The 27,364-nt window shown below is 47.0% G+C and overlaps 1 protein-coding gene across 1 annotated transcript in view; it reads left to right on the forward strand.

The window, feature by feature from the left end:
* igf1ra (insulin-like growth factor 1a receptor) overlaps nt 1-27,364 on the forward strand; it is a 316,061-nt gene that overhangs the window by 259,793 nt on the left and 28,904 nt on the right. The window contains exons 11-17 of the mRNA XM_063070431.1: nt 5,714-5,991; nt 11,448-11,590; nt 11,731-11,893; nt 19,696-19,801; nt 21,390-21,460; nt 22,785-23,014; nt 27,052-27,162. Of these exons, the coding sequence (XP_062926501.1) occupies nt 5,714-5,991; nt 11,448-11,590; nt 11,731-11,893; nt 19,696-19,801; nt 21,390-21,460; nt 22,785-23,014; nt 27,052-27,162 (1,102 nt within the window). The remainder of the gene's footprint in view (nt 1-5,713; nt 5,992-11,447; nt 11,591-11,730; nt 11,894-19,695; nt 19,802-21,389; nt 21,461-22,784; nt 23,015-27,051; nt 27,163-27,364) is intronic.

The raw sequence follows: 27,364 nt of genomic DNA on the forward strand, positions 1-27,364 counted from the left end.
AGTTTGACTTCGTTAAGACCAAACCGAACATTCTTCGAATGGGTTCTAAGGTTTTCTTTGTTTCGCGGCTGTCCGTGGGGTTGTATCTTGCATACATACTTTGATCATAAATGTACTTTGAACTTTGAACTTATGTGTAAGAATACCCAGATTCTCTGAACAACAGCATTTCAATCTCTCACCATTTTAAGATTTACTTTACCTTTCTGTTTCTTCTACCAGGCTGGCAGACCTCTCAACTTCCACATTATTTTCAGTCTGTTCTATTATTAATCATCCAAGTCCTGTGAAACATCCTCTGTATTATCCTTGTAGCACACTGCAACCTAGCTTCATGTAACAGACAAATTAAATATATTACACTTGATCCTCATTGATGCGAATATGTACTGCAATACAGTGAAAAGCTTTTGTTTGTGTACCACCCGGGTAGATTATGCCATACTTAAGTGCATTGAGGTTTAAAAAAAAGTAATGCAGAATAGATAGAGTGGATGTGGAGACGATGATTCCAATGGTGGGAGAGTCTAGGACCAGAGGGCACAATCTCAGAGTGCAAAGACGTCCCTTTGGAACAGAGATGAGGAGGAATTTCTTTAGCCAAAGGGTGGTGAATCTGTGGAATTCATTGCCACAGATGGCTGTGGAGGCCAAGTCATTGAATATATTTGAAGCAGATATTGATAGCATTTTGATTAGATTAGATTAGATTATGAGAACACTCAGTCCTCTTTTTTTATTGTCATTTAGAAATGCATGCATTCATTAAGAAATGATACAATGTTTCTCCGGAGTGGTATCACAGAAAACAGGACAAACCAAAGACTAACACTGACAGAACCACATAATTATAACATATAGTTACAGCAGTGCAAAACAATGCCATAATTTGATGAAGAACAAACCATGGGCACAGTAAAAAAAAAGTCACAAAGTCCCAAGTTGATCAACTCCCAAGTCCCCGATAGCACGCGGCAAACGGAGAAACTCCCTGCCATAAACCTCCAGGCACTGTCAACTTGCCGATGCCTTGGAAGCAGCCAACCACAGCCAACACTGAGTCTGTCCATCCGAAAACTTCGAGCCTCCGACCAGCCCCTCCGATACAGCCTCCTGAGTGCCATCCTCTGCCGAGCGCATTTGACCTCGCCCTGGCCGCTGAAACAAGCAAAGCTGGAGGATTCAGGTCCTTCTGCTCCGGAGATTCCGGTTACCACACAGTAGCAGTGGCAGCGAAGCGGGCATTTCAGAAGTTTTCCAGAAGTTCCTCTGTACTCTCACGTCTGTCTCCGTCAAATCAGAATTGTGCACGGTCCCCTACTTGACAGATTGCAGATATCATTCACCGGAGAGGCCGCGCGCGCTGCGTCGCGCCGCCATCTTCTCCTCCCTCCTTGGAATTAGGAAGGAATTCAAAGTTTACAGGGAGAAAGCAGGAGAATGGGTTTGAGAGGGGAAATAGGTCAGCCATAATAGAATGACAGAACGGATTCAGTGGACTGAATGGTCTGTTTCTGCTCCTGTGCCTATGGTCTTCATATAATGTTGCATTTACAGAGAAAGCGTAGTAACATCAGACAAATAAATACACGGGCCACAGCCAGGTATGTTCGGAGGTCTTTCACAGATTCTTGAACTCAGACCTATTCGAGGGTCTGGGATAGAAGCTGTCCCTGAGCCTGGTGGTACATGCTTTTGTACCTTCTGCCTGATGGCAGAGCAGAGAAGAGAGATTGCCTGGGGTGGGAGGGGTCATTAATTATGTCACTAGTGATTGGAGGGGAGTCTGGTTTAAATGATGGGTTGTGTTCACAACGCTTTTCAGGTTCTTATGAGTAGCTGGGTTCACTTTTCTATGACTCTATAACTGAGATGAAGAGGAATTTTTGTAGCCAGCAGATAGTGTATCTGTGGACTTTGTTGGAGGCTGAGTTACTTGGTGTATTTAAGGCAGATACGGATAGGTTCTTGCTCAGTAAAGGGGAGAATGGAGTTGGTAAAAAATCAGCATGATTGAATGGCAGATCAAACTTGATGGGCTGAATGGCCTCATCGGGTTCCTATATTTTATGATCTGCTGTCCTCTAATTTCTACTTTCCCACCTATCTCCACACACTTTCATAATTTCATCTTGAATCTTGTCTTTGAGTCTATTCTCTGCCCGATCTTGCACAGCTTTCTAGGAAGGAATTCTAAAGTTTCATAATGCAATGGGTGGAGGCGTTTCTACTCGTCTGCATTCCAGATGGACAACCCACTTCCCAGGACGATGTCCCCAGTTCCCGACTGTCCAGCTGAGGACGCAGCCAGTCCTTCTCCAAATCCTGAAAGACTTGATGAGGTCGCCTCTCAATTTCCTTAACTGGAACCTCACTCCTAGCCTGCAGCTAACTAATGCTCATGAAATCTGCAGCAAATCTGGTCTTCTCTGGAGGAAGTCGAATGCATACGCTGCAAGTCAACTCAATCATTAATTACAAGGGTTTTGCAAGTGGATTATCGTGTACCGAGATAAAGATCAGTCCAAATATGCATTGATTGGATTAACTTTATTTGTAACATGTACATTAAAACATACAGTGGAATGCGTCACTCGCACTAATGAACAACACAGCGCAAGGATGTGCTGGAGGCAGCTGGCAGGTGTCGTCATACTTCCAGTGCCAGCATAGCGTGCCCACAACGTCCTAATCTTTGGAATGTGGGAGGAAACACACCCGGTCACAGGGAGAATGTGCAAACTCTTTGTAGACAGTGGTGGGCATTGAACCCCAATTGTGCAGCCGGCACTGTAACTCATTATGCTGACCGCTAAGCTACGGTAACACCATGTGGAGTTAGTACGAAAAGAAAACCAATAACAGAATGAAGTGTTACAGTGACAGAGAAAGTGCAGTGCGGGAAGGGGAATAAGGGCCTTGAAGAGGTAAATAGAGAGATCAGGAGTTTAGCATTGGAAACGTAAGAGACTGCAGATACTGGAATCTAGAGCAACAAACAGCCTGCTGGAGGAACGCAACAGGTTAGGTCAAAACCCTACTCCAAGACCCACGGAGGGTTTCAACCTAACATCAACAATTCCTTGCCTCCTACAGATGCTATGCAATCTGTCAAGTTCCTCCGGCAGACTGTTTGTTACAAATCATAAACCCAAGGGATTCTGGAAATCCAGAGCAACACACGCAAAATGCTGGAGGAGCTCAGCAGATCAGGCAGCGTCTATGGAAAGGAATAAACAGTCAATGTTTCGGGACAAGACCCTTTTTCAGGACTGGCAAGGAAGGGGAAAGAAGCCAGCTTGGGGTCTCGGCCCGAAACGTAAATTGTTTGTTGCTCCAGAGTTCATCTTTATTGCGAAGAGGATCATTCAAGAGTTTTATAACAGGGGATGAACTGTGCTTGAGCCTCAAGGGAGGGTCATCATGGATGGCAGGTGACTAAGCTGAGGTGTGATGTTGACAGCACACTGTTCACGAAGAGCAGGGCTCTGACTCTCAAAGCTCCGCTGCATCTCCAAGTCTTCCATCGGATCCTGGATGGAGGTTGATGCAGTGTTATGCTGAGCAGCTCTGTTATTGGTATTTCTCTGGTCCAGCTGGATGGCATGAGGCAAATTAAATTGTCTGTGAGTCCAAACTGCTCTCCCTGTGTTGTCATCCTTTATTTCGATAAAACTACATATTCATAAGTAGCTCCATTAACAGATATTATGCGAGTTAAATACATTAGAGAATACTCATTCCTGAGATTAGCAAAAAGCTTGTCTTCATTGATCATTTTCTCAATATGACACTGTTAACTTTTATCCGCAGTGAACCCAAACAGAAAAGCAGTGTCAGTAAATTGCTAATTTTAATCAGCATAAAATTAAATGTTCAACTAATCAGTTTGGCAGGCCCATCCTAAAGGGCACAGTGTCATGCCTGTTATTTAATTGGCTGTTTGAAGGCTGCTTATTCAATAAAGTGAAAGTGATGCATTTGTCGGCAAGCTGTAGTCTGTGATCTGGTGTTTCTGCTGCTGCCACGGGCCTGGTTTTCCCACCGTGTCAATGAGATTGAACTGGAGGATGCAGAGATGGGTCGGCGCAGTGGCGTAGTGGTTAACACAACGCTTTGCAGTTCCAGGTTCGATTCCTGCTGCCGCCTGTACATAGTCCGCGTGGGTTTCCTCCCGGTGATCTGGTTTTCTCCCACAATCCAAAGACCTACCGGTTGGTAGGTTAGTTGGTCTTTGTGAATTGTCCTGTGATTGGGCTGGGATTAAATCGGGGGTTACTGGGAGGTGTGCCTCAAAGGGCTTGAAGGTCCTATTCTGCTCTGTATGTCAATATATAAACACCAGGGATGAGAGATACGTGGTAATGCCGAGCGAGAGGGGAGGCTTCATACTGGGACCCACTCTCTTCCTCATCCAAAGCCCCACCTGTTAACCACCCAGCAGAATGGCAGAGGAGAACAGAGAGGCCTTTTAGCCCCTCGAGTTTGTACCACACTTTATATCATGTTTGTATTTCCACTCTGGTTATTCCTTATTACCATGCCAACATGTAGCAATTTAACATAATGTTTGAGGTCCATATTTCCAATGCCCTTTGAAGGAGCCCAAGCTGGCAATGCCTGTTCTCACTTTAACCTCCAGGATTTAAAATCAAATTCAGAAACTTAAAGGACAATTTGATTTCTCTATATCAGAAATGGCTCTTTCAGTCTCAGGTTATCCATCAGTATCATCATGGCCCTCGCTCCACAGATGCTGTCTGACCTGTTGGGCATTTCAACATTTGCATCTTTGTCACCTTAAGCTCTCTGGGGTCAATCTAACCCTTCCTTCGCATATAGCCACAAGAGATCCAGAGTAACACGCACAAAATGCTTGAGGAATTCAGCAGGTCAGTCTTCATCTATGAATGGAAATAAACAGTCGGTGTTTTGGGTCAAGACCCTTCATGTCACATAGCCATCCTTTTGCCTGTCATCCATGTGCCTATCTAAGATTCTCTTACATGTCCCAAAAGTATCTGCCTCCAACACCAGCTCGAGCAGCACGTTTCACACACCATCCACGGGTAAAGCCCTCCCACCATCGAGCACGTCTACATGAAACACTACCGTAGAAAAGCAGCATCCATCGTCCCCACCCAGGCCATGCTCTTTTCTCATTGCTGCCATGAGGCAGAAGGTACAAGTGTTTCAGGACTCGTATCACCAGGTTCAAGAACAACTACTCACCCTCAACCGTCAGGCTCTTGAACAAAAGTGGATAACGACACTCATTCTACTTCTGGTGTTCCCACAACCGGTGGTCTCACTTTAAGAACTTTTTTAACTTGTTATTTCATGCTCTCGTTATTAATTGCTATTTATTTAGATTTGCATTTGCACAGTTTGCTGTTCATTGATCCTGTTTTACAGTTAGTGTCCTATAGATTTGCTAAGTATGCCTGCAGGAAAAAGACTCAGGTTTGTATGTGGTGACTTGTATGTACTCTGATAATAAATTTTACTTTGACTTTCTGTGTTTAAAAGAAACTGACTTCTCCCCTATACTTTCCTCTAATCGCCTCGTGTCAGCGTAACACTGGTTGACTGATCCATCAGGGGAAGTAATCTGAAGCATGAGGAGCCTTTTAAACTCATTGCATCTTTGAGATTTTGGCAGATGGCTCTAGGATTCATGTTGGTCTTATTGGGATCTGTGGTTTTCCAACAGGCCGTTACGCAAGCGCAGAGACACCTTCGGAGTGGCCAACGCATCCCTCCCTGTAAATGGCACCAAACCACCTGAGCCGCACCAGAACAGCTCTGACCCCGAGAGGAAGCAAGACTACCCTTTCTACGAAAGCAAAGTACGGTACAGTGACAGGACGGTCATCTCCAACCTGCGGCATTTCACCACGTACCGCGTCGACATTCACGCCTGCAACCACGAAGCCCATAAGCTCGGCTGCAGTGTTTCCACCTTTGTGTTTGCAAGGACCATGCCGATAGGTGAGTGGGCCGCGGGAGTGGGTGAGTGGGCCGCGGGAGTGGGTGAGTGGGCCGCGGGAGTGGGTGAGTGGGCAGCGGGAGTGGGTGAGTGGGCCGCGGGAGTGGGTGAGTGGGCAGCGGGGGTGAGTGGGCAGCGGGAGTGGGTGAGTGGGCCGCGGGAAGTGGGTGAGTGGGCCACGGGAGTGGGTGAGTGGGCAGCGGGAGTGGGTGAGTGGGCAGCGGGAGTGGGTGAGTGGGCCGCAGGAAGTGGGTGAGTGGGCCATGGGAGTGGGTGAGTGGGCAGCGGGAGTGGGTGAGTGGGCCGCGGGAAGTGGGTGAGGAGCCTTGACAGGAAGGGCAATGACAGGCTTACAGTGGGGGAAAGTTGGGTTTCCAGGTAAATGAACACTTGAGGAGCAAGACAAGTCACATATGTTGGTAATGAAATGAATTAGGAACAGGAGGCTAGTTGGTTCTGTACTGGGTCCAGTGTTGTTTGTCATATACATTAATGATCTGGATGATGGGGTGGTAAATTGGATGAGTAAGTATAGTCATTCCATAGTCATACTTTATTGATCCCGGGGGAAATTGGTTAAGTATGCAGATGATACTAAGATAGGTGGCGTTGTGGATAATGAAGTAGGTTTTCAAAGCTTGCAGAGAGATTTAGACCACTTAGAAGAGTGGGCTGAAAGATGGCAGATGGAGTTTAATGCTGATAAATATGAAGTGCTGCATTTTGGTAGGACTAATCAAAATAGGACATACATGGTAAATGATAGGGCATTGAAGAATGCTGCAGAACAAAGGGATCTAGGAATAATGGTGCATAGATCCCTGAAGGTGGAATCTCATTAGATAGGGTGGTGAAGAAAGCTTTTGGCATGCTGGCCTTTATTAATCAGAGCATTGGGTATAGGAGTTGGGATGTAATGTTGAAATTGTACAAGTCATTGGTGAGGCCAAATTTGCTGCATTGTGTACAGTTTTGGTCACCAAGTTATAGGAAAGATGTCAACAAAATAGAGACAGTACAGAGAAGATTTACGAAAATGTTACCCGGGTTTCATCACCTAAGTTACAGAGAAAGGTTGAACAAGTTGGGTCTTTATTCTTTGGAACGTAGAAGGTTGAGGGGGGACTTGATAGAGGTGTTTAAAATTATGAAGGGGATTGATAGAGTTGACGTGGATAGGCTTTTTCCATTGAGAGTGGGGGAGATTCAAACAAGAGGACATGAGTTGAGAGTTAAAGGACAAAAGTTTAGGGGTAACATGAGGGGGAACTTCTTTACTCAGAGAGTGGTAGCTGTGTGGAACGAGCTTCCAGCAGAAGTGGTTGAGGCAGGTTCGATGTTGTTTAAAATTAAACTGGACAGCTATATGGACAGGAAAGGAATGGAGGGTTATGGGCTGAGTGCAGGTCGGTGGAGCTAGGTAAAAGTAAGAGTTCGGCACAGACTAGAAGGGCCGAGATGGCCTGTTTCCGTGCTGTAATTGTTATATGGTTATATGGTTCCTCTAGCCTGTTCTACCATTTAGTCATAGTGTCAGACAGCAGTGAAGGGTCCTTCATTTTAGTAAAAGGAACATTGGTGCAGACTATTATCTCGATGGGGAGAAGGTTCAAACATCAGAACTACAGAGGGACCTGGGAGTCCTTGAGCCAGATTCGCAGAAGGTTAATTCACATGGTCAGTCTGTGGTAAAGAAGGCAAATGCAATGTTGGCATTTATTTCAAGGGGAATAGAATATAAAAACAAGGAGATAATGCTGAGGCTTTATAAGACACTAGTCAGGCTGCACTTGGAGTATTGTCAACAGTTTTGGGCCCCATATCTCAGAAAGGATGTATCGTCATTGGAGAGAGTCCAGAGTAGGTTCACAAGGATGATTCTGGGAATGAAGGGGTTAACATATGAGGCATGTTTGGCAGTTTTGGGCCTGTACTCACTGGAATTTAGAAGAATGCAGAGGTATCTCATTGAAACCTACAGAATGTTGAAAGGACTAAACAGGGTGGATGTGGAGAGGATGTTTCCTATGGTGGGGGTATCCAGAACTAGAGGGCACGGCCTCAAAATTGAGGGCGACTTTTTAGCAAAGAGGTAAGGAAGAATTTTTTTAGCCAGAGAGTAGTGAATCTGTGGAATGCTTTGCCACAGAATCCAGTGGAGGCCAAGTCCAGGGGTATATTTAAGGCAGAAGGTGATCATTTCTTGATCGGTCAGGGCTTCAAAGGATATGGCGAGAAGGCAGGTGTATGGGGGTTCAGTGGGATTTGGGATCAGCCATGATGGAATGGCAGAGCAGACATGATGGGCTGAATGGCCTAATTCTGCTTCTGTTTTATGCTTTAATCCACCACATCTATGCTGATCATTTTGCCTGTAAATACTACTCCCACTTGTTCACTTTTATGCCTTGCCTATTGCGCCTGGACAAACGCATCCTACATCGTGATTGCGTCTGATTCCAGCACCTTATTGGAACTAGTTGGTTTTTAATGATTTTAATAAGATAATATTTGAATTAATAATGCAAGATTAAAATTGTAGTTTTACTAACACACAATTTGTATTTTAACTCATATATTTTCACAGTATGTGGTGTCTATCGCCGCCTGTTGGCAGAAAGGCAGTATAGCAATTACATGATGGTTTACCACCTTTTCATTTTTCATTGGCTAAATGTTAGCACATGACTCACAAGCTGTGATTGTGTACCCTTTTAAGTAGTACCTCCTCATCTCAGGGATTTGCCATATCTGAGTATAAAAGTAGCAAAAATATCTCTCTTCTCATCTTAAACATATGGCTTTTTTGTTTTTAATACCCCTACCATGGGGCAAATAATCTCAGGGTTGTATATGGTGACATATATAAACTTTGATAATAAATTTACTTTGAAATTTGAAATAAAGATTCTGGCCGTCTAGCCTAACAATGGCCCTGATAATCTTTTATATTTATAACAGTTCAGCCCCACTTCTGGGAAAACACATCCACTAGCATATCTAATCTCTCTCCAAATAAAAATCGTCCACTCCAGGCAGCATCCTGGCAAATCTCCTGCACATAATCTTCAGCGTAATCACATCCTTTCTGGATTGCATCCAGCCTTAACCAGTATTTTGTAATGTGGGAAAGTCTAAGACCAGGGGCCGCAGACGCAGAATACAAGGACATCCCTTCGAAACAAAGGTGAGGAGGTGTTTCCTTGGCCAGAGGGGGGTGAACCTGTGGAACTTGTTGCCATGGATGCTGTAGAGGCCAAGTCATTGAGTATATTTAAATCGAAGATTGATAGATTCTTGATTAGTAAGAGTGTGAAAGGTTATGAGGAGAAGGCTTAGGAGAATGGAGTTGAGAGATTTTTCATTAAGAATGAATGTTTAGCTTTACTTGACACATCTACAATAAAACATTGAACATACAGTGAGATGCATCATTGACATTAACGATCAGTACAGTCCAAGGTTGTGCTGGGGGCAGCCAGTAAGTGTCGCCCTGCTTCTGGCACCCACATGGCATGCCCACCACTCACTAACATTACTAATCTGTGCGTCCTGGAATGCTGGGGGAGGGACTGGAGCACCCAGAGGAAACCCCATGGGGCCATAGGAGGCATGTACAAGCTCCTCACAGATGTGGCGGGAATTGAACCCCAGTAACTGACTGCCGTAAAGTGTTATGCTACTGTGCTGTCCTTGGTATGGTAATTGAATCAGCCATGATTGAATGGTGGAGCAGACTTGATGGGTTGAGTGGCCTAATTCTGCTGATGGTCTAAGATGACATCCCACCTCCCGTATTCTTCTCCCTAAACGTGCCACATTCCTCCTTCGCCACCCTACCTACACACGCTCCAAGTTTCTACTCATTGACATTCCTTGCTGCACTGCCATGTGCTTCTTATGCTCTACCTGAATTTGATATTCCAAGTTCCATCACCTCGCATTTGTTGAGATTAAATCCTATTTGCCATTGCTTCACCAGCTTCCCATCTGATCTATATCCTACTGAATCCTTAGGCAACAGTCCTCACTGACCATAGTACCATCACCTTCTGTGTCCATCCTTGTTGGGCAGGGTTGACCGGGGATGTTGCATCTCAGCTGTCTACGTGATAGCAAGCCAGGGCAGTACGATATGGAGAGCAAACTGTTGCCGTAAAGCAGGCTGCTCCTCTCCATGCCGCTGGTGAAAGCAAACAAACAGCCGAGACCAATACAGTTTAGCACCAGTGGCATCGCAGGAGTTTAGAACTCAGCGTAGGACTGCCTTAGTGACCCCAGCTTCAGATTTTTACCTCAGGGTTTACTCCTGAAGCCTTCCCCATGAACCGCAAGGCAGCAGAGGTTTGAAATCAGAGTTTTCCTTCTCCTAGCTGAGCTGCCCACCACAGCCGATGAGCCCCATCTGCCTGAAATATCTGGTTTTAAGATGCCAGTAACCCAACCTTTGTCTCTTCTCCTGTCAGTAGAAATGGTTCCGCCGGGCTTAGTAGCTAAGCCGCACATGAATGCCAGGAGATGGACTTGATTGTCACCGGCTATTTGAGATGCATGCTATTGGGAACATTTAGTGGGTAGTGGGAGCTTATCCCCATTATTCCACCCCCCCCCCCACCCCCAGCTATGACAACCGTAAGAAACCATCCACATGCTTACTAACCATACCTTTTGAATTCACGTCCAAATCGCCCCAGCCCTGACTTCTGTGGTACACCACTGGTTAGACCCTTGCAATCAGGGAAGCCTCCCACCACTACAGCCTTCTGTCTTTAATAGGTCAGACGATCGACAAATTGTTGATTATCTACAGGCAGTCTGTGGTTTTGCTCAAGGGAAAGAGGTAGCAAAGGAGGATGAGAGGTGATAGAGGTGTACAAGATGACGAAGCATAGATCGAGCAGACGGCCGGAGACCTTTTCCCAGGACAGAAACGGCTCATGCAAGGGGATATAATTTTAAGATAATTAGAATAAAGTATAGAGGGGGTGTTAGAGGTAAGTTTATACGCAGAGGGTGGTGAGTGGCAGGAAGGCGGGGTGGTGGTGAAGGCAGACACATTAGGGATATTTAATAGATTCTTAGGTAGGCACATGGATGAAAGTAAAATGGAGGATTATGTGGGACTGAAGGGTTAGATTGATCTACGTTGGGTAGATTGAGTTGATGGGGTAGATTTAAAGGGCAGCACAGCATTGTGGACCAGAGGGCCTGCAATGTGCTTTACAGCTTCATTTTGTACAGTATGCTCTGAAAAGCAGGACGGGTGAGAGGCAAAACAGGCAATGGTTAGGCCAGGACCGTGGGAAATGGGGAGGGAGTGCACTGTGAGCCTGTGGTCTCAGGGAATCTCTCTCCTGATGTTCATTTGGGGGGGGTTTACGGCCCGGAGATGAGCAGTGGCGAGCAATTATGAGCACTGATCTGGCGACTAAGGTATTTCCTCGTCTGCCCCCTCCAGATAAAGCTGACAACATACCGGGCCCGGTGATTTGGGAGCCTGGTGACGATGACACAAGCATTTACCTCAAGTGGCCAGAGCCACCCAGTCCCAATGGCCTGATTCTGATGTATGAAGTGAAGTACAGTCGTGGAGACAATGAGGTGAGTCGGCCGATCAGTCATACTGTCGAAGGGACGGAGCTATCCTCTGTCCACTCATGTCTGCTTGGTTCCGCTCTGCCACACCCGGCTCTGTCTCCTTGACGTCCTGACGGTGTTGTGTTTGTTGTTATGGCCCACAGATTCAGCAGGAGTGTGTCTCCCGACAGCGCTACAGGTCGAGCAGCGGTGGCTGTAAGCTGGACAGACTGAGCCCCGGTAATTACACTGCCGAGGTGCGGGCGACCTCGCTCTCCGGGAATGGTTCCTGGACTGACCCGGTGATGTTCTACATCAAAGCCAAACGTAAGTGGAGCAACCTTCCTGGTGGAACATCACTGTGTCCTGGTCACCTGGCAACCCTCACTCACACCCCAGCCTCCCCCCTGGGGAGGTTTGATCACCACGAGATCCCAAAGGAGATCCAAGAAACTGCTGATGGTGGAATCTGGAGCAACAGAACAATCTGCTGGAGGAATTTGGCGGGGGGGGGCAGTGGGAAGGAATTGTCGGTGATTCTGGTTGAACTGAGAATGAAGAGGGGTGAGGTACAACTGGGGCCTGAGGTGTTTGTTTATCACCCTTCAGCATCCTCCCTTCCCTCTTCAACGGCCCTCTTTGTTTTGTCCTTGTTGCCCTCCACCTATCAGCCAACTGCCTCTGGCTCCCAGCCCACCCACTCTCCCTCTCTTCTGTTACCCAGCGCAATTAACTGTCATTTTTCAGCCCTCCTCACCCCACCAGCACCTCAGACCCCCGTCCCACCATACCAGCCGTATCCCGTCTCTGCTCTCAGTCCTAATGCAATGTCTCGACCTCAGACATCAACCAGCTCTCCCCCTCACAGACGCCAGCCAACCTGCTGAATTCTTCCGGCAACATGTTTGTTGCTCTGGATTCCGGCATCACTTCAGGTGGTTAGTCAGGCCAGAAACAAGGGGTGGGAGTGCACACTCCTTCCCTCCGTCCCCCTGCTTGTGTCTGGTACGTGTCGGCAATTTTATAAGAAATTAGCTTTACTGGTCACATGTATGTCAAAACTTACAGTGAGGTCTGTCGTTCGCGTCCACGACCAACGCAGTCCGAGATGTGATTGGGGAAGCCCACGATGTGGCCACACTTCCAGTGCCAAGGAGGCGTGCCTACAACTTACTAACCCTGACCATAGGCTTTGAAATGTGGGAGGAAACCAGAGCATTGAGAGGAAAGCCACATGGTCACAGGGAGAACATATGAACTCCATACAGACAGCGAAGGAAATTGAACCCAGATATCTGGCATTGCAATTTGTTGTGCTACGCTTTCCTCCACCCTGTCCTCATCTCTCATTCAGTGGCCTGTGAGTCCTTAAATTCCCCCCCCCCCCACCGAGCTGGGTTGCTGTAAGTCACCCTTTCATCAGTTCACACTGTCCTCGGGAGAAACGGCATGGACACGTAAGGCTCCCAACTCAGAGAGATCCCTGGCTTTTGAGTTCTCTGCTCCCTCTCCGCCCTAAAGAATGTCATTTATTAAGCTTTCAACTCGGTCTTGGGGAGGGGCCCTAAATTGCCCCCCCCCGCCCCCCGGTGGAGGGAAGTGGGTAGTGTGTTACCCCACCCATCCCCCAAGGGAATGGAGAGCTTGTCAGCTGCCCCCATCACAAGCCCCAACTTCAACTTTCTCTGCAACAGGCAGGCTCTAAATATTTAGACCCCCCCTCCCTTAAAATGCTGTATGGTGGGGTGGACGGGGGATCCAATGAAAATTCCAAAACTGGGAGTAAACTACAGAAGGTCAGACAGGGCTGACCAACCATGGCTGGCAGGTCACCGAGGAGAAATAAAAGACTGATCTCAAACCTCTGCTGCCTTGCGGCTGTACCCACTCATGAGGAAGGCTTCGGGATTAAACCTTAAGGAAAAATCTGGAGAAGGCAGTCCTAGGCTGAGTTCAACTCTGACTGGCAATACCTGCAACGCAGCTGGTGCCAAACTGTGTTGGTTTCTGTCGTTCCTATCGATTCGCCAGCTGCTCGGAGAGGTGGAGCTTGCTACGTGGGCAAAAGCTTGCTCTCTATATCGTACTGCCCTGCCTTGCGTATCTATGGGACATGTTCAGCACAACTTTGTGGGCCGAAGGGCCTGCGTTGTGCTGTAGGTTTTCTATGTTCTGTGTTCACAAAGTTCCCCATGAACTGATTGACTTGGTTGGTCTGCCTGAGCCTGCCTGTTCAGAGGGCACTTGATAGCCAGTATCAAATCTGCCAGATTGGGGAGTTTGGCAGATCTTCTCCCCTGAAGGTGGGTATTTATAACCTTGATGCATAAGACATAGGAGCACCAATGGGAGTCTGCCATCGAAGTTCAGAACAGATTCGAGGGGCTGAATGGCCTACCCCAGTTATCCCCTGGGCTCACGGTTTGGATGCAGAGCTTGATGCAGGTAGATTGCGTGAGATTTAGCCAGGTCACTTTCCCCATTTACTCCACAGATTAGATTCTGCTGTGTAACTCGGTTTGTTGTAGTTACTGCCTCTGTTTTACCCTGGATGAGAGCCCAAGGAACGTCACCGGCCTCGCCCCGGATCCTATTACGCACGGATGACTGCGATGAGGAGCTGGCAAGCTGAGGGAGAGCAGAGAGCCCAGGAGCCAATCCCTCTGGCTCGTACAGCCTTGCTGGCCAGAGAGAGCAAGCTTTTAATCCAGCTTTGAATTAGAAAAATAAACATCACTACTGAGCCAAAGATAACTTAAAACTCGGAAAACTGTCACTTATGATGGCTGTGGAGGCCAAGTCAAAGCATAAGTTGATAGGTTCTTGATTAGTAATGGGGTCAGAGATTATGGGGAGAAGGCAACAAATGGGGTTGAGAGATTTTTCATTAAAGATTATCTTTATTTGTCACTTGTACTTTTAAGCATTGAACATACAGTGAAATGTGTTGTTTACCTCAATGACCAACTCAGCGGGAGGATGTGCTGGAGGCAGCCCACAAATGTCTCCATGTTTCCAGTGGCCCACTAATCTGTGCATCTGTGGATTGTGTTGGGCGTGGACTGGAGCACCCAGAGAAAACCCACGGGGCCAGGGGAATGATGTTGTAAACTCCTTCCAGACCACGCAGGGAACTGATTGCTGGTGCTGTCCAGAGATACGTTACCACTCCACACTCAGTATGGTAAACGACTCAGCCATGATTGAATGGTGGAGCAGACTCAATGGGCTGAGTGGCCTAATTCTGCTCCTATGGTCTTGTGGTCTCAAAGCTGTAGAGAGAATTTTAGATTAAATACATCAAAATAAGTTATATTTAAGCGTGAGGAAGTCAAAACATTGCTCAGCCCAGGCATTAATAATAAGTTGCCCAGATTAATGGTCTTGACTCAAAACAGATTTGCCTCTTTGGATGTTGCTTGACGCACTGGGTTTCCCCAGCAGATTGCATGTTGCTCCAGGTTTCAGCATCTGCAGCCTTGTGTGTCTCCATTTACAATAAGCATGTTGCCTCACGATTCCCCAGCTGGTGTTGGTGGGTGGGTGTAACTGGAACTGAGACAGAATGGTGGGCATCACAGAGGGTGAAGGTGGCAGGTAGGAATTGCCTTCCTAAGCCCGGTCTGTGCTGAAGTTAGTGCCACGATTCGTCTCCGTTGCCCTGAGCCGGCGATCCACTGGGCTCCCAGCTCCTGATTCCTGACCTAGCCCAGACCACACCGCTGGGCAAGGACGACCACGGTCTGCCTTGAACTACCTCGATGCAGTGTGCAACGATTTGATTTGTATGAATAGTGTACAGATCAACTCTTTCACCATACTTCAGTGCATGTGGCTATAATAAACCAATTTATCACTTTCTTGGGCAGTCCCTCAGGAATATCAATGACTTCCACTATGTTTGGTTTTGGGTTCTGAGGTGACTGATGCCAGGCTCTGCCATTGGTGGAGTGGCAGCTGTCTGATAGGGTGGACAGGTGGGTAGTATGTGAAGGTTCATCTTCCAACCCCTGCCCATCCACTCCCTCCAATCTCAAGATCCTCTGTATCATCATGAATTCTTCCCTTTCACTTAGAGTGTTCCAGGGTCAGCAACACCCAGGAGTGTCTTTCTTCAGGTTAGCTTCGAGCACATCCTTGAGATATAGTGACAAAGCTGGAAATAGAGTAACTCCTGGAGTCTGCTCCTGGGTATGTGATCACAGGCCTCGCCTCTGAGAGCTTCGGGATTTGAGATGAGCTCTTACTGATTATTTGATGCTTCTCCTATTTAAACCCAAATGTCACAAAGGTTGGGGGTGTCGTGGATAGTGTGGAGGGCTGTCAGAGGTTACAGTCGGACATTGATAGGATGCAAAACTGGGCTGAGAAATGGCAGGTGGATTTCAACCCAGATAAGTGTGAGGTGGTTTTTTTGGTAGGTCAAATATGATGGCAGAATATAGCATTAATGATAAGACTCTTGGCAGTGTGGAGGATCAGAGGGATCTTGGGGTCTGAGTCCATAGGACGCTCTAAGCTGCTACGCAGGTTGACTCTGTGGTTAAGAAGGCATACAGTGCATTGGCCTTCAATAACTGTGGGATTGAGCTGAGAGGTAATGTTACAGCCGTATAGGACCCTGGTAAGGCACCACTAGTCAGAGGCTTTTTCCCAGGGCTGAAATGGCTAGCACAAGAGGGCATAGTTTTAAGGTGCTTGGAAGTAGGTACAGGGGAGATGTCAGGGGTAAGTTTTTACGCACAGAGTGGTGAGTGCGTGGAATGGGCTGCTGGCGGCGGTGGTGAAGGCAGAAACAATAGGGTCTTTTGAGGGACTCCTGGATGGGTACCTGGAGCTTAGAAAAATAGAGGGCTATGGGTAAGCCTAGGTAAGGACATGTTCAGCACAGCTTTGTGGGCCGAAGGGCCTGAATTGTGCTGTAGGTTTTCTATGTTTCTATATTTCGCTCTTTTATTTCACTGATTTTTAAATATGCAACTCAGTGTCATAACAAATAGCTCAGTAAACCCATGAGTTAACGGGAGAAGGGAAGAGAGTCCAGTGTGTTTCAGTTAGTGAATGAAGGCAATATGTACAAACATTCTGAAGCATCCCAGAACACAGGTAGAAATAGAAGAAGCTGCTTTCAGTGGAAGTGACCATTGCTCTGTTGGATTATGGAAAAAATCCATCTTTAAATCCTCTTAAAATGCTCCAACCACAATAACAGTCATCTTACTTACCTGTTAATCTTCACAAGGTGCTCAACTGCATCAAGGTACAATGGCCAGGGTTGGTAATAAATACTCGCTTTGCCTGTGATGGCCACAAATCGAGATTTAATTTTGTTCGTATCTCTTCACCAGACCTCCTCTGCCCTCCGGTTAAATAGCCTGTCGGGAATTGTCTGCAAATCATCCCCCTTTTGTTTAAAGAGTGGCATCATGGTGGTGACCACGATGAGCAAGGGATTTCTTTGTACCCTGCTGTATCTGATGGTAACCTAAATGAGTCTAACTGAACAAGCTCCTTATAAGATAATAAGACAAAGGGGCAGAATTAGGTTATTCGGCCCATTGAGTCTATTCTTCCATTCAATCATGGCCGAATTATTTTCCTGCTCAACCCCATTCTCCCTGTAAACAACAGGAATTCTGCAGATGCTGGAAATTCAAGCAACACACATCAAAGTTGCTGGTGAACGCAGCAGGCCAGGCAGCATCTGTAGGAAGAGGTGCAGTCGACGTTTCAGGCTGAGACCCTTCGTCAGGACTAACTGAAGGAAGAGTGAGTAAGGGATCTTATCTAACCCTTTCAAAATGTCCTGACGAAGGGTCTCGGCCTGAAATGTCGACTGCACCTCTTCCTACAGATGCTGCCTGGCCTGCTGCGTTCACCAGCAACTTTGATGTGTGTTCCCATTCTCCCTGTAATCTTTTACACCCTTACTAATTAAGTAGCTATCAGCCTTCTTTTTAAATATACCCAATTACTTAGTTAAATTAATTTATTTAACAATACAATGCAGTGTAAGTCCCTCTGAGCGATCGAGCAATGCCGCTCCAGCAACCTCACAGCCCTGATTAACCCCACCTAATCTGGGGATAATTTACAATGATCATTTAACTTAACCAGTAAGCCTTTGGACTGTGAGAGGAAACCGGAGCACTCGTGGAGAACTCGTGCATTCCACAGGGAGGACGTACAGGGTCTCCTTACAGAACAGCAGTGGAATTCTACTCTGACCTCTGGAACGCACTGAGCTGTAATAGTGTTATGCTACTCTGCCCTGGCGCCCGAGCATGGAATCTTGATTTCCCCCAAGATAGGGGGTATCAAAAGCAGAAGGGTAAAAGCCAAGAGAGGAAAGGGGTTGTTTTTTTTATTACACAGAGAGTGGTGATAATCTGGAGCATACTGTCAAAGAAGGTGGTGCCTCTTGGGTCCTCGTTCAGTACGATTCCTTGTGACTTTGGTGATGTCTAGCTAGCACTCTTCGCCTGACTGTTGGATGCTGTTTAAAACACAAGCAGACATTTAGTTCAAGCAACACGCATCAAAGTTGCTGGTGAACGCAGCAGGCCAGGCAGCATCTCTAGGAAGAGGTACAGTCGACGTTTCGGGTGAGTTAGTCCTGACGAAGGGTCCTGGCCCGAAACGTCGACTGTACCTCTTCCTAGAGATGCTGCCTGGCCTGCTGCGTTCACCAGCCACTTTGATGTGTGTTGCTTGAATTTCCAGTATCTGCAGAGTTCCTCGTGTAGACATTTATTTCACATTTTTAATACGGAATGCAGTGTCACAGTGAGCCCATGGGTTGGAAGGTGGCAGGAAATAGACTCTGGTGAGTTTCAGCTTGCTTGTTTCATTTGGTGGGCATACCATGGTTTAAGGCCACACACCTCCCCACTTTAGCCTGCTTCTGTGCTCCCAACCCGGTCAGCGGCCGCACGGCTAACTCCAGGCATGTGCGGCGGAGGAACGAGTGAGCCGAATGCCAATCCACTGGTGACGGGATTTACCGTACCAACACAGATCACTGTATGCAGGAAGGGGGCTGCACTGATCAGCGAGTTGGTGCTTGACTCCACTGTGCATCAGGATGCAGGGGAGGAATTGTCATCCTATAAACTTTGTGCCCGTGTCACAGCTGCACAAACAGGTGAACAGCTCGACACGGAAGGAACCAGTGATGGAAGGAGTCACGTCCCTGAGAGAGAGCCCTGTAACCGATGGCCCACAGCCAAAGTTCCCTCTAATTTGTAATGACCTGTGTGCGCAAAAATCTTGTGCTGGGCAGTTTTTTTGCCCAATGACAATAATGTGTGCACTGAATCATTTCTTCAATAAAAACACTATAAATAAGCCAGTTCTAAAATCTGCAAACTACACGTTGTCAACACGGTCTGCAACAGAAACCGGAAAAGGGAATGTGATGGTGTATGATCATGAAATGTACTTAGCATGCCAACAAGGTAGAGGGTGCCGACCTTTTGTGTGCAGTTTAAATTCCTAGTAGCAAAAGTTGTGTCTGCGTGCACACGCGCACACCTTGGAGGGAATGTTGCCCAAGCCGTGAGCAGGAGTCAGCCCACTACGTAATAATCTTCAGCATTATATGGGCTTGTCTGTTCCCATCAAGTCTCAGGCTAGTGGACACCAGAAGGTAGGAGTTCAGATTTCAGGAAGCTGTTGGTGTTTCTGAAAGAGTCTTGACGTGGACCCCAAACTCCACAAGCAGAGAGCAGCAACAGTGGAGGGGTGTGCAATGGACAACGTGTATATGGGAAGCCCTCGGACTGTGAGAGTGAGTGTGGAGGGGTGTGTGACGGACAGAGTAAGGGAAGTCCTCGGACTGTGAGTGTCAGTGTGGAGGGGTGTGTGACGGACAGAGTAAGGGAAGTCCTCTGACTGTGAGAGTGAGTGTGGAGGGTTGTGCGGTGTTCAGTGCAAGGAAGGTAGTACAAGGAGGACAGTATAAGAATTGTGAGTGTGACTGAAGCCTAGAGTGGACGAGTTGAAACTGCATGTGATGCAGTTTCCTGCTGCAGTCTGACCAGTTAATTGTTATTTATTTATCTTGGCTCTGCTTCAGTCTGTGAAGAAATTGAAGCTCTGACCTCTGTGTCTTTGATCTGTCTCCACAGCACCTGGTCCTGATAACCTCATGCAGTTAATCATTGCTCTGCCAATTGCACTGCTGTTGATGATAATTGGTCTGATATTAACACTGTATTACTTCAACAAGAAGCGGTAAGGTTATGTGTTTAATAACCCCATTATTCCGTTTTGATCTATATTTACCCACTCCGCAGCCTTGCAGTAATCCCAGTCCTGCTGGTCCAGTCTGTTTCGTTCTCACTTGCCCCAGATTCCCCCTGCTCTCCCTGAGTTCACGATTCTGCACAGTTCCCAGTTTTGATGGTCACCTACCTTTTTACAGTTCTGATGGACTCAATGTGATGTCCTCTTTTCAGATTCAGATTTATTTATTTATCAAGTAGACGCTCACTGGCCACTTAATCAGGAGTGGAACCCAGTGTGATCTCCTGCTCCTGGAGCCCACCCACTTCAAGGATTGGCATGTTATGCATTCAGCACACCACTGTTGTAATGCGTGGTTATCTGAGTTATTGTCAGTTTGAACCAGTCTGGCCATTTTCCTCTGTCCTCTCTCATTAACAAAGCATTTTCACCTACAGAACTGCTGCTCACTAGATTTTTTTTTGTTTTTCTCACCATTCGCTATAAATTCTGGCAACTGTTAGGCATGAAGATCCTAGGAGATCAGCAGATTCTGAGATACTCAAACCACCCTATCTGGCACCCCAACCAGCATTCCACTGCCAAAGTCACTTAGATCACATTTCTTCCCCATTCTGATGTTTGGTCTGAACAACAACTGAACCTCTTGGCCATGTCTGCATGCTTTAATACATTGAGTTGCTGCTATGTGACTGCCTGATTAGATACCTGCATTAACAAGCAGGTGTACCTAATAAAGTGGCCACTGACTGTATAGTGACTTCAGGCCCAAAGTGTGCATGTATTGATAGGTAATCTATCAATAGTCTTTGGATAAGTATTTAAAATGTTCGTCTGATCCATCACCACATTGTCCAAACTCCTGAATATTGCTAGTTCTTTCTCTGGAAAATGAGTTGATTTGTATCAGTGACGTCCATATCAACGTGCCGTGAGTGGTTTACAAGGCATTGCTCGTAGCGTCAGTTGTAGAATAGAATCCATTATGAAGCGCAGAAGGAAGCTGTTCATCCCATCGTGTCTGTGCTAGGATGTTTAGTGGGCTGCCAGTGCATGGAATTAGGATCGTTATAGAGCCCTGAAGCTTGGAAATAGGCCATTTGGTCAGCCAAGTCCGTGCTAACCACTGAGCTCCCCTGTTACATAAATCTTGCTCTTGTCCCATTTTATTCTCCCCACATTCCCATCAACAACCCCCTCCCCACCCCCCAGATTCCACCCCTCACTTACAAACCAGGTACAGTTTACCATGGCCAATTATCCTACTGACCTGCACGCCTGTGTGGGAGGATGCAGGAGTACCCAGGGGAAACCCTCACGGTCAAACTCCACACAGACAGCGCCTGAAGTTGGTAGGCCACGGCTCTAGCCACTGCGCCATTGCACCGGGACCTCCATGCATTACCATTTCTCCCTGTCTGACCTTGGCCGGTGTGGCTGCTCCTCCCATAGGCTGGGCAAAAAGCTCACCCGCTTGAGAGCTGTGAAAAGTTTCACATTGAGTCCCTCACATCATTGAAAGTTGCTGAGATTTGACCAGATTTTTACTTTATTAATTAATTTCTCTTCTGCGCAGAAACAACGATCGGCTTCCAAATGGAGTCCTTTACGCATCTGTGAATCCTGAGTACTTCAGTGCTGCTGACAGTGAGTTTGCTGGCGGAGGGGGTTAGACGGGGTGGGACGAGAGCGGCCAGACACCGTCTGGGTGTGTTGTGGCACGGGATGGCAAGGTTTGCCTGGGGTCTAGTTGGAGAGGGGTTGGAGGCAGAGGGAAGGGGCAGGTGAGTGGGTGTTGGATTGTAATGTTTTAATCCAAGGTTCTTCCAGAAATCAGGAAAGAAGCACAAACCTTGTTGCTTCATGATTGTTTTATTAAGTGTCGATAGAACAGAGGAAAGATGAAACTGACAGGGATTTACGTCTAATAAGTATAGGGACAGACAAAAGAACTAAGATGATGTTGAATTGCAGTCAGCTATTTTTATACCCATAGATAAGGAAAACTCCATTCAAATATGTTGATCAGAGTCAACCAATGAGAAAATTCTTATTTAAATAATGCAGCACCAAAGAAATTTCCAAAATCCAATGTAATCACCCTGAATAACTGCGTATACATACTGTGGCCACAAGGAAGCATATTGAGCTGTTACATGCATATAAGAATTAACTAAAATACAAACAGGATGTTAAACTACAAAGAAAATAATTAAACAGTCTAATTAAACAGAATTAAGCAGTTGAATCCATCAGTGGGTACAGAGAAGGGTCTAGCTGGGTGAGATGCTGTCAAACAGAAGTACCCCAGTTTCCAGCCTCTAACATTGTGTCCCCTTATACAGTTACCTGTCTTTACCTGGTCAGTATTCGCTAAGGGCTTTTCTACACTTGAACGTCCCCCAAGCACAAGTTTTGGTCATCGTAAATTGTCCCGTGATTATACTAGGGAGAATTTGGTGGGCTGTTGCTGGTGTGGTTCGAAGGGCTGGAAAGGCCTGTTTTGCACTGTATCTCTAAATACGTAAATAAAATCCCGACCTTGAGCGCTGACCGTGTGGGGTTTGCAGGCCCTCCCTGTGACTGCATGGGTTTCCTCTCACATCATAAAGACATGAGGGTTGGTGGGTTAGTTGTTCTCAGTGTGTAAGTGACTGGTAGACTCTGGGAGCTAGGGGGATGGTTCATGAGACTGTGGCAGGATAGGGAATGGGATTAATGCAGTATTCGTGGTTGATTCTTGGCCTGGATTAGGTGGGCTGAATGGCCTGTTTTCCTCCTCTATCTTTGACCACTTCCAGGCAGTACCTGGATAATTAGAATCCAGGGAAGGAGCTGGAGTTTGGGAAGTTGGATCACTCCGCAGGAGCTGGCTGGGCCTTTTCAGGATCACCTAGGTGGTTTGCCAGTGGTGAGCCAGCAGCTCCTCAGTTAGCGCCATGTCTGAGTGCGGTTCCTCTGTTTGTCTCAGTGTACGTGCCGGACGAGTGGGAGGTTCCACGGGAGAAGATGACCATGTGCCGCGAGTTGGGCCAGGGCTCCTTCGGGATGGTGTATGAGGGGATCGCCAAGGGCGTGGTGAAGGGGGACACAGAGACGAGAGTGGCCATCAAAACGGTGAACGAGTCGGCCAGCATGCGCGAGCGCATCGAGTTCCTCAATGAGGCATCGGTCATGAAGGAGTTCAATTGCCATCACGTGGTAGGTGGAGCAGAGATCGTTCCCAAAGAGCTGGAGTGGTGCTTCTGTGTCACTGAAAAGAGAGCTTTGAACAAAGTGTGAGGGCAAAGAGGATTTGTGGCTTTGAAATGGTGACATAGAACATAGAACATATGTACAGCACAGTACAGGCCCTTCGGCCCACAATGTTGTGCCGACCCTCAAACCCTGCCTCCCATATAAGCCCCCACCTTAGATTCCTCCATATACCTGTCTAGTAGTCTCTTAAATTTCACTAGTGTATCTGCCTCCACCACTGACTCAGGCAGTGCATTCCACACACCAACCACTCTCTGAGTAAAAAACTTTCCTCTAATATCTCCCTTGAACTTCCCACCCCTTACCTTAAAGCCATGTCCTCTTGTATTGAGCAGTGGTGCCCTGGGGAAGAGGCGCTGGCTATCCAGTCTATCTATTCCTCTTATTATCTTGTACACCTCTATCACGTCTCCTGTCATCCTCCTTCTCTCCAAAGAGTAAAGCCCTAGCTCCCTTAATCTCTGATCATAATGCATACTCTCTAAACCAGGCAGCATCCTGGTAAATCTCCCCTGTACCCTTTCCAATGCTTCCACATCCTTCCTACAGTGAGGCAACCAGAACTGGACACAATACTCCAATTGTGGCCGAACCAGAGTTTTACAGAGCTGCATCATTACATCGCGACTCTTAAATTCTATCCCTCGACTTATGAAAGCTAACACCCCATAAGCTTTCTTAACTACCCTATCCACCTGTGAGGCAACTTTCAGGGATCTGTGACCGATTGTTCTGGTGCATGCAGTCCTGTGACTAACCTGGGACACAATACAGGGTGTGCGACTGTAACCTGGGACACAATACAGGGTGTGTGACTGTAACCTGGGACACAATATGGGGTGTGTGACTGTAACCTGGGACACAATACGGGGTGTGTGACTGTAACGTGGGACACAATACGGGGTGTGTGACTGTAACCTGGGACACCGTACAAGGTGTGTGACTGTAACCTGGGACACAATACAGGGTGTGTGACTGTAACCTGGGACACAATACGGGGTGTGTGACTGTAACCTGGGACACAATACGGGGTGTGTGACTGTAACCTGGGACACAATACGGGGTGTGTGACTGTAATGTGGGACACAATACGGGGTGTGTGACTGTAACCTGGGACACCGTACAAGGTGTGTGACTGTAACCTGGGACACAATACGGGGTGTGTGACTGTAACCTGGGACACTGTACAAGGTGTGTGACTGTAACCTGGGACACAATACAGGGTGTGTGACTGTAACCTGGGACACAATACAGGGTGTGTGACTGTAACCTGGGACACAATACGGGGTGTGTGACTGTAACCTGGGACACAATACGGGGTGTGTGACTGTAACGTGGGACACAATACGGAGTGTGTGACTGCAACCTGGGACACTGTACAAGGTGTGTGACTGTAACCTGGGACACAATACAGGGTGTGTGACTGTAACCTGGGACACAATACGGGGTGTGTGACTGTAACCTGGGACACTGTACAAGGTGTGTGACTGTAACCTGGGACACAATACAGGGTGTGTGACTGTAACCTGGGACACAGTACGGGGTGTGTGACTGTAACCTGGGACACAATACAGTGTGTGTGACTGTAACGTGGGACACCGTACAAGGTGTGTGACTATAACCTTGGACACAATACCGGGTCACACTGGTACATACAGCATCTGTCATAAATCGATCACTGTCAGATGTGACATATCAGAAATCCGTAGTGGTTGAACCTTGGGCTGTCTGGGGCTGTATACCCCACACTGCCTTAAAACTCAGCAGAACCCCGTTTCTTACATTCCCTTTGAACTCACAGTTTCCCAGCTCCCTCTGAACTTACTATGGCCCTGTCTCCTGCATACCTTTAAACCACCATTCTTTATGCAATGTATCCCTCCTATTTATGATCTTACTATGTAACGTCATATAAAAGTAAATTGGAAGTGTGTTGGCGTACACCCAATTGTCCAGAAAATCTGCCAGACCAACATCACCACGTTCCTGAGGGTTCTGCTAAGCATTTAGTAAACCCTACAGGCACACTCTGAGCCTGTTACTGCCTTGAAACCCCACTCAGAGGAACACAGCCCTGGTGGGGTCAGTCTGAGCTCTCATTTCGGAAGAGACTTGACAACCTGAGCCAAAGCCAGGTCACAAACGCACAACTCTTGGGTGGGTATTCCTGTACAGAATTCTTGAGGCTCGGTTGGAAAAGGCATGGCGTGGAGCTGTGTTCTGAGAGAGCATTTTGCTGTCAAAGTCAAATTTATTGTCATATGCACAAGTACAACATTTTGTATAGAATATTATGAAGGGGATAGATTTTTCCACTGAGGTTGGGTGAGACTAGAACTAGAGGTCATAGGTTAAGGGTGAAAGGTGAAATATTTAAGGGGAACATGAGGGGGAGCTCCTTCACTCAGAGGGTGGTGCAAGTGTGGAATGAGCTGTGGTGGAAGTGGTGAATGCAGATTCGATTGCAACATTTAAGAAATAAAATAAAGGCATCCGTTAGTCTTGCGAGACCATGGATCTGCGAGAGTGAAGTCTTCACTCTCCAGGGCACAGGCCTGAGCAAGGTTGTATGGAAGACCGGCAGTTGCCCATGCTGCAATCTCCCCTCTCCATGACAGCAATGTTGTCCAAGGGAAGGGCATTAGGACCCATACAGCTTGGCACCAGTGTTGTCACAGAGCAACGTGTGATTAAGTGCCTTGCTCAAGGACGCAACACACGTTGCCTCGGCTGGGGCTCAAATTCACGATCTTCAGGTCGCTAGTCCAATGCCTTAACCACTTGGCCACGTGCCCAGACAACATTTAAGAGAAGTTTGGTTAAGTACATGGATGAGAGGGGTGTGGAGGGCTATGGTCCAGGTGCAGGTTGATGGAACTAGGCAGAATAATAGTTTGGCAAGGAGTAAATGAGCCAAAGCGCCTTTTTCTGTGACTCTTCATTTCTGTACAGCTGCATTGAAAAACTTGAAATCCTTGCAGTCACGCCACAGGCAGATAGCATTAAAGGCACAAACTTCCCAAGAAAGAACACAAACTATACAACAAAGAACACAGAAGCAGACTAAGTCTGTTGTGGCACAGAGTGGTCATAGAGTTGCTGTACTGAGGTAGTGAATAAGGTAGTGCGGGTTAGTTCAAAACCAGATGGTTGAAGAGAGGGATCATTCGGTTAAGGTAGACAAAATCAAGTGACACTGGTTGAGTTGGAGCAGTGTTTGTGAGCTTGTTTCATCTCAAGTTGCAAAGTCTCTTCTGAAATGAGACTTCAAACATACGCCACCATGGCTGTGTTCCTCTGAATGAGATTTCAATGCTGAGAGTGTCCTGGGCCAGTGTTTTTACACACAACCATGCTTCCAAAACCAGATTCATCTCTAGGTAACGAACAAACTCTTCTCAGGCTTCCATCTGGGAAGAGGTATCAATTATAACCACCGTTTCGATGACAAACTCTGCCATCTTCTTCAGGGATGATGCCTTGGCAAGACTATTCTGGTGATATTTATACCCCTGTATTCCGTCTCTCCTGATTGGTTAGTCCTCATCCAATCAGGTTTCCATTCTCCCACCTTGTTTACAATTGAATTCCAAACCTGATTGGATGAAGGCTAACAAATCAGGAGAGACGGAATACAGGAGTATAAATACTCCTGAAGAAGATGGCAGAGTTTGTCAATGAAACGTTGGTTATAATTGATACTTATACCTGGCTGGAAGCCCAAGAAGAGCTCATTGGTCACGTATGCTGGGAAAGCACTAGATCCTTTTTTATCTCTGGGTGTTCTGTGAGAGATTATAGTGTACGGAATAGTTGGCCAGACTATAAAATTGGTTACAGTAATCAGCATAAAGCTTTAATGAAGTAACTCAACCCAAGGTACCTGAAGTAAATCCCAGTGACTATCAAGGAATGGTGAAAGTTTGTCTTTCAATCTGTTAAACATCTGTCTTCACTAACTGGTCTCCTCGGTATCTCAGGTCCGCCTGCTTGGTGTGGTGTCCCAGGGGCAGCCCACCTTGGTGATCATGGAGCTGATGACACGCGGGGATCTGAAGAGCTACCTGCGTTCACTGCGGCCAGACGCAGAGGTGAGTCCCGTTAGATGGAGGAGCACGGTCTAGTCACTCGTGATATTGAGCCAACTTATTAGCCGCAGGACTGGTAAATTCAAAGGTTCATCTTATTATCAAATTATGCATGCAGAACACAACTCTGAAATTTGTCTTCTCCAGATAGCCAAAGAATACAGAAACCTATAGAAGTAGTTGAAAGGAAGACATCAATTCCCCC

Source organism: Mobula hypostoma, chromosome 18, assembly GCF_963921235.1.
Source record: "Mobula hypostoma chromosome 18, sMobHyp1.1, whole genome shotgun sequence".
In the NCBI taxonomy this organism is placed as follows: domain Eukaryota; kingdom Metazoa; phylum Chordata; class Chondrichthyes; order Myliobatiformes; family Myliobatidae; genus Mobula; species Mobula hypostoma.